Here is an 18,758-nt window from a genome sequence, read left to right on the forward strand (position 1 = left end):
TCTTTCCCTTTAAAACCGTTTCCCCTCATCCTATCACTACACTCCCTGATAAAAAGTCCCTCCCCAGCTTTCCTGTAGGCCTCCTTTAAGTACTGGGAAGCTGCTATAAGGTCTCCCTGGAGCCTTCTCTTCTACAGGCTGAACAACCCCAACCATCTCAGCCTGCCCTTGTAGGAGAGCTGCTCCGTCCCTCTGATCACCTTCATGGCCCTCCTCTGGACTCACTCCAATAGCTCCATGTCCTTCTTATGTTGAGGGTTGCGTATGTGTGTGTGTCTGTGTGTTTGTGTGTGTGTGTGTGTCTGTGTCTGTGTCTCTGTGTGTGTGTCTGTGTGTGTCTATGTGTGTGTGTGTCTGTGTGTCTATGTATGCGTGTGTGTCTGTGTCTGTGTCTCTGTGTGTGTGTCTGTGTGTGTGTGTGCTCCCCACTTCTACCACAGTGACTCTTACCATTCGCTTTGCTGTTTTGACCAAACTTGGTGAGGGCATTTCAGGTGAATGCAGACTTCATTTCCTTCTCATTCACTACAGGACTTGCCCTGTGTTTCCCACAGGACCTCAGTAACACTGAGTTGATGGACAAGAAGACTTGAGTCTGAACAGGAACCTGCTTTTCATAATCTTTAAGAGCACTGTCTTGAAACCTAAAATATTTGAATATATGGAGGAGTTTTTTTCTGTTGTTTATGTAACATAGCAATTATGAACAACATTTTGATTACCATTTCAATAAGGACAGGGTTGCCCTCTGCATCATCATACAAGAAAATATATTCGCCTTCTGTGTAAATGGTTATATATAAAGTAGTTGAGATGCAAATTTGGAAGTCCTAGTGTGAAATCAATTTCTCCTGTGATCTGCATTTGTAAGTGTAGATCTTATCTCGCATCTATTTGCCATTTTGTGAAGTGTTAAGATGCTACTCTAGCATACAGGAGCTCATTTTGATCACACAAGTATCAACGCATACAGCCTCCCTCAGCATGGAATGTAAACCTCTGAGTTTTTAAACTGTTTTAAGCTATACATATTTAAATATTAATGAAATTAAATTCTGACCACTTTTGTTGCTGAAACCTTTAAATCTTTAAAAGAAAGTTACCTGAAAATACTCATTGACATTCGTGGGAATCTTTGCCTATCTGAACATTTGATGGGGGAGTGCTTGGTCAAAAAAATTAATTTGAAAAATTTATAAATACTGCAAAGTTTATGCTAATTCTGAATCAAACCCTATTTTGGAGTCTAAAATTAAAGCCGTATTTATGCATCTAAATAGATGCCCTGTTTTCACAAGTACCGATCTCTCCTTCATTCAGGCACTTTGTACCAAGATACCTATTTAGATACACCACATGTATTTCTAATGCTTTAACTTCACCAGTTGTGTTAGAAAAAAGTGTCGATCTCACAGTTTCAATTTTTAACCTTTACAGAACAGTTAATAGTTATTCACTTCACAGAAGCTTTATGGATGAGTTAGTGCGTAGAAAACAATTAGCATATATTACATAATTTCATTGCTTCTGCTATCACCACTATCTCTGTGTTCCTACTGATATTTGTGCATGAACTTAATTTGGTTAAGTTTTTGCTTGTAGCATCTGCATGGCTAAAATAACATAAAATCTGGGCATTTTATATCTTTTTGTTCACTAACATTTATAGCATAATTCTAGCTCCTGCATTGTTTCGTTGCCACAAAAAGACCAAAGATAGAAGAAAAATTTGGGGAAAACAGAATAAAGACTATCCCAAATATTTAGCCTGGGGGATGCAAGAGACCAAGAGGGTCCCTGAAAACATTCAAGTGGACATGGGGCAGCAGCCATTTGCTTCTTACCCTGAGAGTAGCATACTGTGTTGTCCAGATCCACAGGCTCCAGTGCAAATATCAAGACAAAGTTATCTAATTAGCAGCCTCACAACTGCCTCTGGGTTTCGGATGTTGTTTTTGTCAGGCTTGGTTTTGCATAGTAGTCTCCTCTGTTTGGAAGACTATAATGAAGGTGATTAAAATGATTCATTAACATTACGCCCATTTGAGCAAACAGTCCAAACACTTCTATATTCCCTGGTATCAAGCGCAGTGATCTTCACACTGATGTCCAAAGGTCTTTTAGCCTTTTTAATTTTTGCCACAGCTTGACTTTAATTAATGATTCATGTGCAAATTTGTGTACAATTACTGTACCAACTGACTAGCTTTCGATTTGCTTTGGATTCTTTGGGATGAAGAGAAGGAAAATATCCTGAGAGCTCATAACAACAGTAAACCATGTATTTAATTGAATGCTACATTTTAATGTCTGTAAGTCTATCTGGTGTCCCTAGCCATGCCACCTACTCCACTTTGTTCAGTAGTTGCCTACAGAGCTTCCCATGTGGTTCCTTCAAAGAAAGGGCCACATGAGGTGACAGCAGAGGACTATTTTGTATTTTGCTACGAAAGCAGAGAAGTAGAAAGGAATTCCATTTTTAAACTAAGTGCCATGCTATCACATATCATCTAAAATTTATTCTAAATTTTATCTTAAAAACAGTTAGGTTTTTGGCCACCAACACTCTCCTCGGGAAAGCCAAACAGTGTCTCCAACTGCTGGGAATGTGCTGCTAATTTCCAGATTAAATTTACTTATGGCCAATTTCAGTGGTGGTTACTAGGTGCACTGGTTGGAAAACTTGTCAGAAGGAAAACAGGGGTGGATATGTTAAAGTTATATGGTTTTTGGACTGACATTCTCTAGATCTGCATAAATAATTTGGCTATGGGCACATAACTCCTACTCTGTAGCTTTAAAAAGCTCAGGCTGAATAGGGAGATGAATGATTGCATCTCCCCAAACCAAATTTCATTAGTATTTTCAGGTGGTGAGTTCAACGCTCCAGAAAGCATTTCAGGAGGATTAAAAACCTGAAGATATTTTAATGCAGTATATGGCTATGGCTATGGAAAACCCTCCTGAAGAACTGCTCCAACACTTCCTGGGGCCTCGAAGCTTGGCTCACAGAGAAGTGCTGCTTCTGAAAAAGGCCATTCTTGATAGCACTTTGAATATGAAATAAAATTTTGACAACACAGCTGGACTTAGTCCATGAAGTAGATTTCATGTTTATCAGAGGCCTGTAATTTGTGGATGGAGAGTTATTTACTTCTTTTAAAAATAAAACTCAGCAGTCAAAACCGTACATGAAGAAGAGAAGATCCCAAATTCAAGGACTGTGGCACATTTGGGTCCCCTGCATTGGTGTGATGGATACTGCTGCTTTCTTGCTGTGTTCAGCAGCCAACGTGGCTGTGAGATGTTTCTCCACAGTGTTTCACCTCCCCAGAGTTGGGTGCTGAAGAGGAACCAGGTCTGAGAAGGGACAGTCACTGGGATGGAGGGATGAAAGGAGGGCTGTGTGATTAAAAGTAATGATAGGGCTGAGAAGAAGACAGCAAAGGAAGACTTTGCAGCCTCCTTGTGCCATAAGGCTGGCAGTGCACAACACGCCAAACGGAAGAGGAATCTAGGTTTCAAATACCTTTGGCTTGCTTTAGGAAACCCTAGCCAAAGACCAAAAAAGCCAGTCTGTATGTTATTGGTAGGAATAATTAGGTAGGAAGCAAGTGAGCTGGTCCTGCAAACATCTTGTTTGACAGAAAGCAAACAAAGTTGAGAAAGTCAGGTAAAGTGCAACAGCTATGACTTGAAATGAGACTTCCAGATTGCTTTGCATTTGCTCTGGTTCAATGCAGCAGAGAAACAGTTAATGCAGCTATTAAAGAACAAATGCAACAGTCAAAAACCAACAGGAAAAGGCCATCGGTTGCCACAGTGTGAGCAAAACTATTGCACTGCACATCCTCCCTGCTGGGAAGTGGCAACACCAGATAAAAGCAAAAGGAAAAAAGAAATATTTTGGAAAAAAAATCCTCCCTGCCCCAAACTTGTTTCTTCCTGCTGGAAATTTTTGAATTCCAGTTATTACTGTTCAGCCAGGTTTGTTCACAGGAAAAACAGAGGATGATGGAGCTGAAGAAAGGCTCAATTCTCAGCCTATGAAATGCTCAGAAGACCCACTTTAGAGCTTGTGGATCCCATGTGTAACAAGGCCCACAGACTCCGCTATGGGGAGAAAACGCTGGAGAGAGAGAGAGAGAGAGAGGCGGGTCCATACTTAGCATGCTGCAGAAAGGGTTAAAAGTGGTCAGTTCATCACTCTTCTGTGTGGTGACTTGGAAGTTTTCACAACACCAGATGTGCAAAAAAAAAAAGAAGAAAGAAAGAAAAGCGAACACTAGTAGACATCCTGGTGCCCTGGAAGCAGTTAAATTAACACCCAGCAGGGACAAATTTGCAGCTTTGGGAACAAGCTTAAAGTTAGTCTGTTTTCATTCCTGGAGAGAATTTGCAAGTGTATGACAGTGAAGTATAGCCTGGGAAGGAGCAGGCGGCTTTGGATTAAGGAGGGATAGCCAGAACTCATTCCCATCCTTCCTCCTCGCACTCTGTTTTGCACTTAGGCTGTGAAGCTCTCAATACTTCTGCTAATCCCTGCGCCTTCCCATGTCTTTTACCAGTTCCAGTAGGAAAAAAAAAGGCATTCTTTTCTTTTTTTTCCCCTCATTCTAGCTGAAACCAGACAAGACTGGAGTCACCCTAGCAAAGCCTGCTTTAGCTGGAATTGCAGTTTAGTCATTTTGAGAAATCTAGTTCTGCAGTGGATGAAGTTGGATGCTCTTCTAACCAGAACCAAAGCACTTAATCCTTTAGTCATTCATCATGCACTTGGAGCCAGGCTGTGGCCCTGCTTGCAACCACTGCAAATTATAGAAAGGACTGGAAAAAGGAAAGACTATGAGGCACATCTAACCCATCTTCACAGAATTATGGAAAGCCCTAAGAGTCTCTCTCCTTCTTGCACGTTACAGAGCAAACTGGCTCCATAGAAATACCATCTTCATTTTCACACCCTGGTCTTTGTAAGTATTTTGGTATCAGTCAGTCAGGGGGATCTTCTCAACCAAGGTGGACTACACAGCCACCTGGAGGCCTGAGAGGACCAGTCAATCTCCATCACTGTTCCTCATGTGCATCTTTTGCAAGGTAGGAAGAAACTTGAAACACTGGAACAGGCTTTCTAGAGAGGCCCCAAGCCTGTCAGTGTTTAAGAGGTATTTGGATGGTGTCCTTAACAACATACTTTAATTTTTGGTTATCCCTTAAGTGGTCAGGCCCAGATTACTGTTGCAGGTCCCTTCCAACTGAACTACTCTATTGTAATTCCATTGTATTCTGTTCTATACTTGTTGGTTATTCAATGGCTACACTTGCAGCTGGGGATGGTAAAAGAGCTGTAGGGTTGCCTGAAGGAAGAAAACCAGAGAATGGGATGTATTCATTTTTTTTCCAGTGGGACAAATACGCTGCTTATTCTGTCTCCCTGACTGATGGAGACTGGCAGGATGGATGGCAAAGACTGAAACACAAAGTGCATCCTTTCAGCTGGCAATTTGAAGGGCTCAGAGTAAGGCAGGCCTGGAAAGCTGCAATTCCTGCCCTGTCCTTAAGACTTCCTGCAGTCACTTTGGGAACTACTGAACAACAAAGCCCCTTATGCCCTTTCTCTTGTTGCTGGCATAGGATACAGAAAGAAGTTAGTTTTTAAGTGTTGCCAATATTCCACTCTCCCCTTTGCACAGACCATAGGTGCTTGTTCCCTGTGCATCAGTAGCTCCCATTCTGCCCCATTTCCTCCTATGCCATTTCCCACCCTCAGATCCCCTGTGCTCCTCTGCCGGCACCCAGACTCACTCCCAGCTTTCTCCTCCTGAGCTCCCAATTCCTCTCCCTCATTCCCCTTCACCCAAATCCAATTAGCACTCTGTATTGCTGCCTTCCAGGCTTCTTCCTGCTCTCAGACCCTCATCCTTTCTGCCCTTTACTCCTTCACCACCTCCTCTCCCAGTCTCTGTCCGCCCCATCACATCTGTTCTACCCTGGATCCAGTCCCACCTGGATGTTTCTTTCTCTTGCACTAAATTTTCTGTTCCCCAACTCTCTCCTGCTGTCCGTTCCTGTCCCTCCAGGCCCAGGCCCCCTCTTCCAGTCAGTTCCACACCTTCCACTCCCTCTCCGGCCACCCCCGTAGCTGAAGTTCTCCAGCCACAGCCACCTGAGTCCAGTTCAACAACTTGCTGCTGCTAGCAGGAGTCTTGCCTCCAGCTACGTGCTCCTGCCACTTCCCTTGTGCCAGTGATGGCTTTCTCTGACCCCACAAGCTGGAGGAAGTCACTAAAAGAGCAGAACACCAACACAAAGAGAAAAAGGATATTTTTCTGTCAGTTTTGTGAGAGCTCAGACAAGTGCCAGAGCTGGTGCCACAGAAAGGAGTGGACACAGGACTAGGTAAGGGAGGACTCCTTGTCCCTTTCTGAAGTTTCTAGCCTTTATGTCAGCTCTGCCATCCTGTGAAACCTCATCTGAGAGTGTCCAAAGCCCCCTGTCCTCGCCTACCTTTGACATATTTGCATGCAATTCAAGGCACGGTGGTTTCTGTCTGCTTGTGTCTTGCAAGCCAAGCAGCACAGTTGGGCTCATGGAAGCTGAGAGTCTTCTGCAGTGAGATTTGCCTCATGTATGTGTCTGCCTTACATACTCTGAGCTGTGCCTTCCTCCTAGTTACAGAGGAAGTTTAGGGGTTAACATTAAATACAGCTAACTGGTATGAAGAAGAGGGATGAATATCCTCCATTTTACCTGATTTCTCTGTTTTCTACCAATTCACAGTGTGCTGTGGGCCTCACATAAATCCTCACCTTTTCCTACGAGATTGGAAAATCATTCAACTTGTGTTTCCACAGCTATGCCAAGGCTAAGTACTACTATTAAAAGACTCTGAAAGGCACTTGGCTTTTCAGAGGGACCAACCCCTTCAGGCCCTCTTCATTCCTGTCGGAATTTCAGCTGGGGTTTGACAAAACAGAGCCTTGTCAGAAGGGACAGAGAAATGAGGACCCCTTTTGAATAGATGACACAAAGTCAACGCTGTTGGCCTGTCCAATGCAGTGTGAGGCTACCCTCAAGATCCCACTCCTCTTTCATGCACAAGGTGTCAGGCAGAATCTCAGGCACAGTCAGGGTATGCCCACTCATGCAGGGGTGTCTCAAAGGCCTCTTGGAAAGCTGGCAAGCTGCTGGGTGTACCTCGATGGGCTACTTGCTATCAGTCTATATGTACAGAGGGAAAAAGAGGCATCAAACATTGTTTCAAGTGCTCCAGCAGTCTCTGGGGGACTGTGCAGGCTGTGAAGGCTGAGCGCTGTAGATGCTGGGTCTATAGAGAAGACTTTCAGACCAAGGGCAGAGGGCAGTCAGGTCGAGATGAGTGGTGGGGAAGTGGTACAGTCAGGCACTATCCTAGGACACAAGTATAGCATCTCTCAGATTGACACTGGGTTTAGTTCAACTCCAGACCCTGTCAGAGAATGTATCTGTGATGGTAAATGTGCTGCTTATGTCCTTATCCAACAACTGCAGTGGATTGATTGTAATAGCTTTGGATGAGATCTTCCATCTCTGTCCCAAAATGCATAATAATATATAAAATATACAGTAACATTTCCTTTCTCTCAAGGTTTGGCTGGTTTGCTTATTTAAATTGTAAGTTCTTCAGGGCCAAAACTGCCTCTTACACTGTGTGTGTAAGTTACCAAAAACAGGTGTGCAGCAAATGAAGCAGGCAGATGGTTCTGGATTAGTTCTGTTGGAGCATCTGGCTGATTTTCTGGATCAGCATCACATACAAATGGTAAATTCACCCGTGAAAACTCACATTAAAGGAACATTACTAGGTCTGTTGCTGTCTTAATGGCAGTCATCTGTGGCCTGGGGCAGGTCTCCACCATAAAAACACCAGCAGTAAAAGTGGTTGAGTGGAGGAACAAATATTTGCCATTAAAATATTCCTTCATTTTGAACCCCTAGAGAGACAAATTACTGGCACTTGCTCTTGAGGACTTTGGGGAATTAAAATAATAGGAAGACTCCAGAGAGAGAAATGGGAGCTGGAGCTTGTTAATTTTTTTTTTGTTCCTTGACTTCTTGAGGTATTCATTAATTGCCTACAAACAAGCAAAAACTTACAGGAAAGGGTTTATCACCATGCCAGCTCCAAATGGCTGTGCAATTATATTGTTTTTCCAGGGTGCCTTTCCAAAATCCCTGCAGGAAGTTGACTCGGGGCCTGACTCTGGCCTCAGATGCACATGCAGCAATAGCAGAAATCTTCACTTCAACCAGGTAAGAAGCCCTTACAGATATCCCAGCTTTATTCATGAGACCACAGGTCAAGAAAGACCAACTTGCTTAGTAGCAGAGAACCAGACTTGAAATATCCCTGGCCCCTTTCCTCCTGGCCATCATTGCATCTTCATAGTTCCTTAAACCAATCTTGTCCTGTTCCACCTCCTTTCCAGTTCATCTAATAAGCACAAATTCATGTCCTGTCTTTGGTGATGGTTCCTTACTCTGCATCACCACCCCAGACTTGTAAACTGCAAACTCAGACCCCAACGCTGCCAACCTCCTCACCTGCCCCTTCTTCCTAGCAACCACCATCGTCTTCTACACATGCACCACTCACATTGGTTCTCCCTCTGCTTCCCACCCTAGTCCATGTCTTCAAGGTGGCAGTGGAGGAAAACCATAGGACTGAATCAGCTGCCATTTTCACTGTGCCTTCTGTCTTCACAGCAATTTTTTTCCCCACAGCCAAAAGACCTGACTGGCTCATGAAGTGCCTCCTGGATCACAGCAGACCTCAAATCAACATCTGTAGACATGCAGGTGGACAGAAGCTGATATCCTTCAAAATCCTTCTGCAAAACTCCTCTTTTCCTCAATTCTTACAGGAGGCAGGGGCCATTTTTAATCCGAGTTTATAGAGTTCTTCTCAGAATGACATTTTGCCTTATCAGTGGACCTCCCAGGCACTTTCACAATGCTAATAAATAATAAGATTTCAAGTGTGCTAACATTAGCAAAAAACTCATCCAGGCAAGTGCAATGGTGGTTTTTATCGGTATCTTCATAGAAGTACCTTCAAAAAGCAGTCCAAATGAGACGACAGATACTTTCTCAGATACCTCCTAAATCACCAAGAAACCCAGAAGTATTTGACCTAAGTGGCTAATATTCTGCTATTCTACCAGTGTAAATCGTTTATGCAGAGTTCAAGAAACCTTATGGAACTATCAGCACCTCTGAGCCTTTGAATTACAATGTCCTCACGGAATGACTATCCACACTCTGATTGTCTACATATTTCATTCAGCAAACTGAGTGATATAAGGCACTACCAAGACGACTGTCCACCATGACAATACAGGAAATAACGACACTTCATCTCTGGTTTCATGTTCATAAATCAGCTATGACCTTGCAATTGATGGTGGTTATTGGGACATACTCAAGTTTTTATCCAGAATACTTAATTCAGAAGTCCTTGCGTGAAGGAATGCGACCAAAATGGAGCTATCAAGAAAAGCTGTCATCCAAATATTATTTTTATAGTGAGCATTGAAAGAAAGGTCACATTGTTATTTTCTTACATTATGGAACAGTTTCTATTATTGCAGATTCCAAAAGCCTGGAATCGTTGTTATTTATGATCTAAGTCAAATTTAAGTCCTGGTTTGTACCAATTACCACAAGGCACTCTAGGTTTTCTCTATTCATTTCACAAATATTTGCAAAATAATTCCTTCGCACATGAAAACAGAGTTTGTCTGACCAAAATGTGTTCTTCTTTTCTTCCTTATTCATAAACACAAAGGTCTAGGAAAATATTGTTTTGATAACAATCACCCAAAGAAGTCACATTTTCTTTGAGAAATTTAGGAGGCCAAATTAGAGGTGTAAGTTATCACTCAGCAGTGAACGATAACAAGAGTTTTTCTATCTGCACTTTCAAAAAAGCCATTAGATCTTTTGCTCCTGATGCTTCTTCCTCACATAGCACTCTAACAATCTGACAGTTTAACATATAGTTCTTATTAAATCCCTATGGTGTCCATGCTTACAAAAAAAAAAGGCCATATCCTGCTGCTTACTGTGCTACTGTTTAAGTCCAATTATGCTCTCCTGATAATAAATAAAACTATTCTGGGTTTACACTGGAGAAAATGAGAGGAGAATCTGTCTCAGCATCTCTGCAGAGCTGCCAGGTTAGTTGAAATACCAACTCTATCCCTTGGAGATATTTAAGAGCAATGCATACATTGGAGGAATGGTTGAGAGAGCTGAGTCTGTTCAGCCTGGAGAAGAGGAGACTGAGGGGGATTTCATTAATGCTTATAAATATCTAAAGGGCGAGTGTCAGGAGAATGGGACCAGACTCTTCTCGGTTGTGCCCAGTGACAGGACAAGGGGCAATGGTCACAAACCAGTACACAAGAGGTTCATCTTAAACATAAGGAAAAACTTCTTTACTCTGAGGGTAACATTGCATTGGAACAGGCTGCCCAGAGAGGCTGTGGAGTCTCCTTCTCTGGAGGCATTCAAAACCTGCCTGGACGTGAATCTGTGATATCAGTTAAGCACTGATTTTCTGGGCATTTGAAGGGCTGGTGTCATGGAGAGGGCCTGCAAGTGGGGGTCACCTCAGCACCTGGAGCTCCTCCAGGAGCAAGATCCTAACTGCTGGCACAGTGGCCTCTCTCCAGACAAGTACAGCCATGCTGTGTCCCTGGGTCGTGGAGCAACTGAAAGGTCATTGGCCATGTGCTGTAAAATACAAAGCCCTGCTGTGGGAGAGCATGAGGTGAGGGGCATGTATGGGACAGGCACTGGAGAAGGGATTGCCTGGTATTCAGCAGAAAAGGGCTGGATTTAAAAGGAGCCTGTTAAGACCTGGTGAAGAAAATGATCTAAGGCATACTCCAATTAGGGCAAGTAAGGGCAAAAAAACAAAAGCACCAAACTGCAACTAATCACACCATGTTCCTGGCTTCTTGAAAAAAAACCAACAAAAAAAAACCAAACTGGAGAAAAGAAAAAAAAGGAGAAGATGATCCCATTCTCAAAGCAATTATAAAGGAACAAGGACTAACAAGGCCCTGAGATCTGCATAAGGAAACACTGTTGTGGGTTCTAACTGCACGGACAGCACTGACACTGCCAGAGCCTTAAAACTCAGGGCCACTGGTAGTTTGTGTAAAGTAGGGTCTGAAGCTCTCATGATCCTGTGTTCATCCTTGCCCCAAAGCCGAGACTAAATAGGGCACATGCGCTCATCCAGCAGATAGAGTGGCCTTGCTCCATTACAGTTCCTGTTCTCATGAGCTCAGCCTTCTTTTATACCCTCCCTTGAGCGAACGAATTTGAATGAAAACAATTGGAGAAGTCACTTGAAACTTTTGAGTTTAATTTGGCTTTAGATCAAAACCAAAAAGAGATGAATAATATTTTATTTAGTAGATACAAGCCTTTTCTTCCTTTTTTTTTGTCTTCTCCTTGACAGAAGACTGCTGAATCTTATTGAACAAGTCTTATAAGTGATCAAAAACTTTAAAAATATGTGCAGAATTTATTAGACTAGCTAAAACAGTCATTTTTTTTTGTTCAAAAACTTCTGAAGTATTACTTCAGAAACATCTTTCATTGACTGGATTACATTTCTTCACAGGGAGAAAGTCAGAAGTCAAACTTCTACCCAAGCCCAGTTACAGGTTTTCCCCATATCATCCCAAGCTCTCTTTGAGTATTGCAAACTTGAACCTGTGCAGAATTTGGAACTTCTATTAATTCCCTAAACAAAGAAAGTGTTGAATTTCTAAGAGTTTTTTCATGGCTCTGAATATGTTGCATCCTGATAGACAATGGAAAGGTGAATCTTTCCCACCATAACAAAGAATAAAACAGAGAAGTAAACAAAACCTTAATTCAGAACAACCTTCCAGGAAACCAAGATGATTTCCATCATTTTTATGACTTTTCCCTGAAGGCAAAAGACATCTAATTAGCAAATCCCACTACAAGTTTGCTCCAATTTGACATAAAGTGAATGTGACAAGCAGAGAAATTATAAGCCTTATATTCCCATTTAGCAACCTTGGGTTGATAAAGTCAAGTTCAAATGCTTTTTGGGGATCTGAAAGTCTGGCGAGTAAAAATCCAGAGCATGAGCTGGTTCACCTAAAAATGTGAAATTACAGTGTTCCAGTCAGTGTTATCAGATGGCAATGTCACAGCAGCCCTTTATGAATGTATGCTCGCATTTCCAGCTACAAAGCATTCCAGCCAGTACTGAGATGGTCCTTATAGTCCACAGTTATAGCGATCTGAGGAGGTGTTGAATGATACCAAGCAGAATCAAACCTTGATTTCTCATGAAGAAATAGGGTATGAGTAAAATAAATATTAATCATCAAGTTAATTAGTAAATGCTGGTAATTAATCATGCATTACTGTTAATAATATGAAGGAATTCTCAGAGGTGGGAGATGATCCTTCAGAAAAGAAGACTGTGCAACCTAAATAAGGTGATATCCCCATTGCTAAAATCAGCAGGAGTTGACCCACAAGGTTGCTCTGACTTTTGTTTTCATTGGAAGATGATTCTAGCAGTGTCTCCTCCCACTCTGATTTAACATTCAGACTGGACCTATGGGGCAAGCAGGCCCTGACCAAGGGGTTGGTGGGCTCTTGTAGCTGTGCAGGCAGGCTCTAAAGGAGTCCACAGGACTCACAAATACTGCCAGGTGAACAGTTAAATTCAAGCCTTTCCAAAACTCTGCAATTTATGGAGTAATTGTATTTCAAAGTATTGTACCAGCAGCTACAGATCACTCTACTGAGAGAGAACAACCTGATTTTCTGAACTTCAGCAGAACTTTGGAACAACAGCTAAGAATCTCTAAAAACATCCAGTTATCTCTCCAGAGCACAGAAAAAACAGTATTCTTGCTGCAAAAGCCCTATAATCTGTGCCTATAAAGTTTCTAATCTCAGCTGTGCTGTGGGTCAGGTAGCCACATCCTGCAGATCTAACTGAAAAGTGGTCAGATGACAAGGAACTTTGGAGCTACTTGCAGAAGTCTGTGATGACGGACAGAACTCCTTCCTTGGTGTAATACCTAAAGTTTGGCACTCAGAAAAGTTCATTTAGGGCAAATTTCCTAAGCCAAAAGATCTTGTGGCTGCACAGGTGAGAGATCTCACTACACTTATGATAAATCTTGCAAGTACTACTATGGCCATGTTGCCAAGTACCACCTTGTTGGCTTGCCTCCCTGAGCAGCAGCCTGAAAGGACACAGCGCAAGGAGCTAACATTGCCTCAAGCAGAGAGGCTCTCAGCGTCTTCATTCCTTTCCAGAATGTGACCTTGCATATATTTTTTTTTCAGAAAAATAGTAGTTTTTGCTAAAGTCCTGCTTGTCTCCCCTGTGCTGACAGATTGCTGGAATCTTCATCATGGCTGAATGAAAGAACTGTTAAAATTCATCTCCCTGCCAGTCTATTAAGAGCACAGGGAAACATGCCTAAGAAGAGAGCACACAGTGGCCCAAGAAGGAGAGGAACGGCCAGCAGAGATCTCCTGTAAAGCAGCAAAGCTGTGCTTGCTTCCTGCTGCTGCTCACCCTCCAGCATCTTCCAATGAAGAAACATCTCCTCACCCAAAGATGCCCAAATGTTTCACCTGGTACCTCTTGCTAAGGGATTTTCTGTTGAGCCAAGTCATGGTTAGTTGGTCAGGGAATTTAAAAGAGTTAAAGGAGAAAGGTGTCCATGCATGCAACTATATTTACTTTACTTTTTAAAAAAAACATCATACTGTTCACCCAGTTTGGTGAAGAAGCTCCAGTTCTGAATGATTAATTCACAGTGCTGCTTCCCCTAACTGAATTTAGGCTTTCACTTTTCAGTAGTATCTTATAGCTGTTTTTCACATCCACAAGTGATCTCCACACCGATATTGCCATTTCGTATCTTTAAATGTGTTGAACCCAAGTCCTACTAAAATTCCCCAGAGTGGCTTAAACCTCCCAAGGTCAAATATGTTTTACTTGACTGCATCTGGTTTCCAATTTCTGGGGTACAGTGAGGTTACATATTCAAACAGTGATTGGCAGGTCTGGAACTTGGGATCCTGATGCACAGAGCTATAATAACAAACCATGTCAGAGCCCTGTCTCATGATAACACAGTGGGAGCTGGTCATGCGGTAAGTAAATGTAGATGTATCTGTGGCAACCCTCACCTTTGTATCTAAGTATGTATTTTATCCACAGAATATTCCCAGAAATGTGATGGGTGTTCGTAAAGCTCACAGATAAGTCTTAGTTTTCCTTTGCCAAACAGATAACAAATGTGCAAACAGTATTTTTGTCATGTCAGTCAAAAGATATCTAAAACCAGAATTTCCTAACCCTGCCTCTCTGAGGAAAACGATGGCATAAAAACTAATGTAAAATACATTGCCTAAGATAACACAGGAATTCATTAAAATTTTGCCATTCAGAAGAGCTTAAATTTTTGTAAGCTATAAAACTTAGATAGGGGTCCAAAATAAGCTTGCATCCCCCCTACTATCTCACCTTTCTGACAAGTATATACATAATGTATATCAGTGACATATTGACTCCACTGTGCTAAGAAAAAGTGTTATGAACATTTCTTTCCTGAAATTCTTATAAATGTGCATCCATGATGTACCTGAAGAGGTGCTAAATGTGCCATCCCCAGCTCTACTGAAGTGTGTGCTGAGATGGTCATTATCTGCCACCACTACATATCTCCTGGAGAAATGAGGCCAGGCTCGAAAAGCATTTTTATTACTCAGACCAGAATGATTCTGTAACAAATAAGGAGGAATCTGCCTTACCTGTCTGTGCTGCTGAGAGACTGGATACTGCAAACCTGAGATTTGCTGACTTTGCTGCATTTTCTGAAGCATCATTTTTTGCTGCACTGCTAGGGGTACATTAGGTGGCCTTTGAAGAGACTGGCTCGGGAGAGGCTGAGCAGGCTGCGGCTGTGGCTGTTGTTGCTGCTGTTGCTGTGGCTGTTGCACGGGGGCTGAACCCTGTGGCTGCTGCGTGTAGTGCAGAAGGGCAGGCTTGTTTTGGGAACCCAAAACTGAAGGCATCTGCTGGTTTGTTTGCTCTGAGTTAAAGTGAAACAAAGGCTTTGTGTTGCCATGATGCTGCTCTAGTGGTGGCTGAGCGCTGTTGATAAAGTTTCTGTTGAGGTCCTGAGGCTTCTGTTGCATGATTATGTCCATGGGATTGCTCTGGGGAGTGGATGGTTTGTATACGTAGTTGTTCATCCCTTTTGACTGGTTTCCATTCACTGGTACCCCAAGCATTGCTGAGCTCTGTGGGCTGAACTGCTGCTGGCGAAAAGAAGGACTGGGGATTTTCTCTTGCACGAAGGGCCCAGGGGAAGGTCCTGACGGAGACAAGGTGGACCAGCTGGCCGTCTGGTTCTGCTGCTGCTGTTGCTGCTGAATCAAGGCGTGCTGCTGCCGGTTGGCTGCAATCTGCTTGAGCTGCTGTGCATGAGACACCTCCTGCCAGTTCGGCAATGGCCGACTGGATGCAGAAGAAACTTGCGATACCTGTGTTTGACTCTGAGGCACCGAAGGGATGGGTGAAGAGGTGGACATGGCAGCCGTGGCCATAGTGAAGGCTGGGCCTGTAGAAGAAGGTCTCATCTGTGGGGAGCCCACAGGAGCCTGATTCATGCCCGGTGTGTATTCACTCTTTATCACCATCTTATCCATCTGCAGAGATCTCACAGGGCCCCTCTGGCTCTGCTGCCCAAGGTCAATGTTGAATGGCTCGTCTTGTTTTATTGTGGCATTTATCATATTTTCTAGCTCAAGATCACTCATTGGTGGCACTGATATGTTAGTCAGTTCATTAAATAGTTCCTGAAGCTCCAGATCCATCATTTGTTCCCATGACTCTTCCCCATATCTGTTAGGGAACATGTTCTCATGGGACGTCTGGCCATCTAAGTGTTTGCTGCAAGACATCGTTTCTCCTGGTTCTTTCTTTACCTCTTTCAAAGTCATATTAAACACACCATTCCCACTAGCGTGTGTGTTGTTTGCTAGGTTGCTGGCCTTTCTTTGTGATCCTTGCCCCACAGACATAGCTCCTGATATTGACTGGCTTTGGCAATTGTTAACATGTTGTCCACCTTGTCCTACTGAGATATTATCACCCACTCTTATCCTCTTAATGTCAAGGAAAGAGCTCTCTGAAACACCATTGGGCCTCTTGTTGTTGACAGGAGACAGATTTACCACCAGCTTTCTCTTTAAGGAGCCTTGGAGCTGAAAGAAGCAGAGACCAAAAAAAATCATTAGATGACACTGAAGAAACAATCTATAGTCTATTTGATAGAAGGATCTTGCAAGTCAACAGGCAAGTAAGCATTGCTTAGTACAGAAAGCTACTCTAGGCTTTCTCAGTCAATGAAACTATGCAGAACTATAAGAAAATATGTTGTAAGACGTCTTCCTGCTACCACCACCCCTGTCCCTATAGCCATCAGCAGTATTTGGGCTCTTCTCCCTCCTATTGATCTCAGCTCCTCTCTCCCCCATGGGTGTGAGTGCAGGAAGATGACCAAAGCCACGGCTGGCAAAGTCTTAGTAATATCTGCCCCAGATTTGTTCCCATCTAAATGTACCAAAAGATCTAAAGTATTCTCAGACACCAGAGATTAATGCATCCATGAAATCTGCCCTCGGGCCCATCCAGTGCTGCAGGATTTCATTCTATGATTTTGGTGTATGATCCAAAAAAACTATTTTTGACTGTTGTAGAGTCCAAAGGTTCTAGGTGCTATTTTGATGGCACACATGGCTTCCAGGCATCTCAATCTCACACAGGTTTATACTGACCAGAGATAGTTTATATACTAGTTAATACTGGCCAGAGATGTGTATAATTAAAGATTTCAGATGTTAACTTGTTCAAAACTGAAAATGAAGCCACTGGAGCCACGTCAGGTTATGCCAGCCAAGGGTCTGGCCTGTGATGCACTGCTGGGTTATTTTTTCAGAAATGTACACTAATACATTAAGCCCTAATTGTTTATGTCCTGAAACATCTGCTATAAAACACACAGTCCACACAACACTGATCTGAGAAATGTAACTCTATTTTATTTCCTTGAATATTCACAATGATACTTGCATCTGCTCACACACCCTGCAGACCTGCTGAAGGAAAAGAGGTTCACAGTTCTGTCCACCTGATCTACACTCATCTGCCATGGTTGTACACGCAGATTTCTATTGTGAGCACACAAAACCAAGGTGTAGTCCCACAAGCTGAAAAGTTTGGGCTTGGTGCAGATACTGTCAAGTAGAGTTGCTTTGAGTTTCTAAAAACACAGTTCAAAAAGGATAGATCACTTTTAAATGTGCACAGCTGTCGTATCTTTGGCCCTGCACATTAAAGGCCTACACACAGTGAGCACACACACACAGCCCTTGTGCAGTCAGCCCACACAATGTGGCTGTGTCAGCCGTGACCAATGTCAGGAAACTTGGCAGGGAAACAAGGCTCATCTTCTGCCCTTCTGCATCTGGGCAGGATTGCACCAGCCTCAGGGCAACAGGACTATGTCATCTGGCAAATACCTGTGTGTACCAGTAAGGAAACAGCACCTGTGCAAACTGTAATACCTTGAGAGCCTGTGACGGGCAGAGGCAACACTGAGAACTCTAATTTTCCAGTGAAGTGAGGAAGGATGGTTTATGAGATCTTCAAATCACATTATTTGTATCATGCTGGTTCAAATACAGAAGTCCACGGATACATACTACTCTGTTATGGCTCCTGTTCCCCTCAACTTCTGGCTTATCTATAGGTAAGAGCTCTTGTCAGATAACTCCAGGTGCAAACACTTTGATTTTGGTGTGAATACCAGTGAGTTTCTTGGGAGGAGCTCAACTGACAAATATATATATTTCCTCCATACCCACCTATCTTTCCATGGCATCAGCCGGTCACTGAGTTTATCTCTTAAAAAATAAAGCTTGTAATTTCTCTCTCTGACAGCAAAAATCTCATCTCATATCTCAAGTTAAGTTTCCAGCATAGCTTTTAACCATAGACTCATGTTTTAATTTCATAAGAACAGATATGTTGGTGCCTAGTTGTGCAAGTCCACAGACCTTGTGCCTTCAAGAATAAATTAATTGTCATTAGGTGTGCCCAAGGGATAAGAGTTTTGGGTGGTCACTTGCAAAGAGCAGGGACCATCTCTGGTGAGTGTGTTCCTTCTGACACATGAGTCACTGTACTTTCCTTTGCAAAGAAAACGGTAAGCTGCATTTCCTCTTACCATCATCGTTGCTGTCAGTGTGTTTATTAGAAATCATTCTCATGTCCCCAAATTCATCTTCCTGGGAAATGGGGAAAGTCCCCAGGTCACCAGAATACATGACCTGGCAGCATGTTTTGCTTTCAGAAGTGCTGCTGACAGAAGGGCTGAACAGATAATGAATAATACATCTTCTGCATACATATATGCTTTATGTGGTTAATGTGCCTATCTGTGTTAATTTTGCTTTTGCTTGACGTTTTGAAGCAGAGGGAGCTGTTTAAAATATCTTCACATTTTCAGAGCACCTGCACCAGGCTTTCTGATACAATTAAAAAGGCAGGTGTTGCACTGCACTGTGTGCAGCAGCAGCTTTTCTGAAGGAGCTTTTCTGTTTTGAACGAGCTGCCGGCAGACACGGGT

At 42.8% G+C, this 18,758-nt stretch overlaps 1 protein-coding gene across 1 annotated transcript in view; it reads right to left on the bottom strand.

Annotated features, from left to right (window-relative positions):
• Window positions 1-18,362, bottom strand: part of MAML2 (mastermind-like 2 (Drosophila)) — a gene marked incomplete at its 3' end in the record, with an annotated part of 61,266 nt that extends 42,904 nt beyond the window's left edge. The window contains exons 1-2 of the mRNA XM_010189926.1: window positions 18,357-18,362; window positions 14,875-16,332 (exon numbers count right to left, since the gene is read on the bottom strand). Coding sequence (XP_010188228.1) covers window positions 14,875-16,332; window positions 18,357-18,362 — 1,464 coding nt within the window. The remainder of the gene's footprint in view (window positions 1-14,874; window positions 16,333-18,356) is intronic.
• Window positions 18,363-18,758: the final 396 nt, after the last annotated feature.

Source organism: Mesitornis unicolor, unplaced genomic scaffold (assembly GCF_000695765.1).
Source record: "Mesitornis unicolor isolate BGI_N332 unplaced genomic scaffold, ASM69576v1 scaffold6338, whole genome shotgun sequence".
NCBI lineage: Eukaryota > Metazoa > Chordata > Aves > Mesitornithiformes > Mesitornithidae > Mesitornis > Mesitornis unicolor.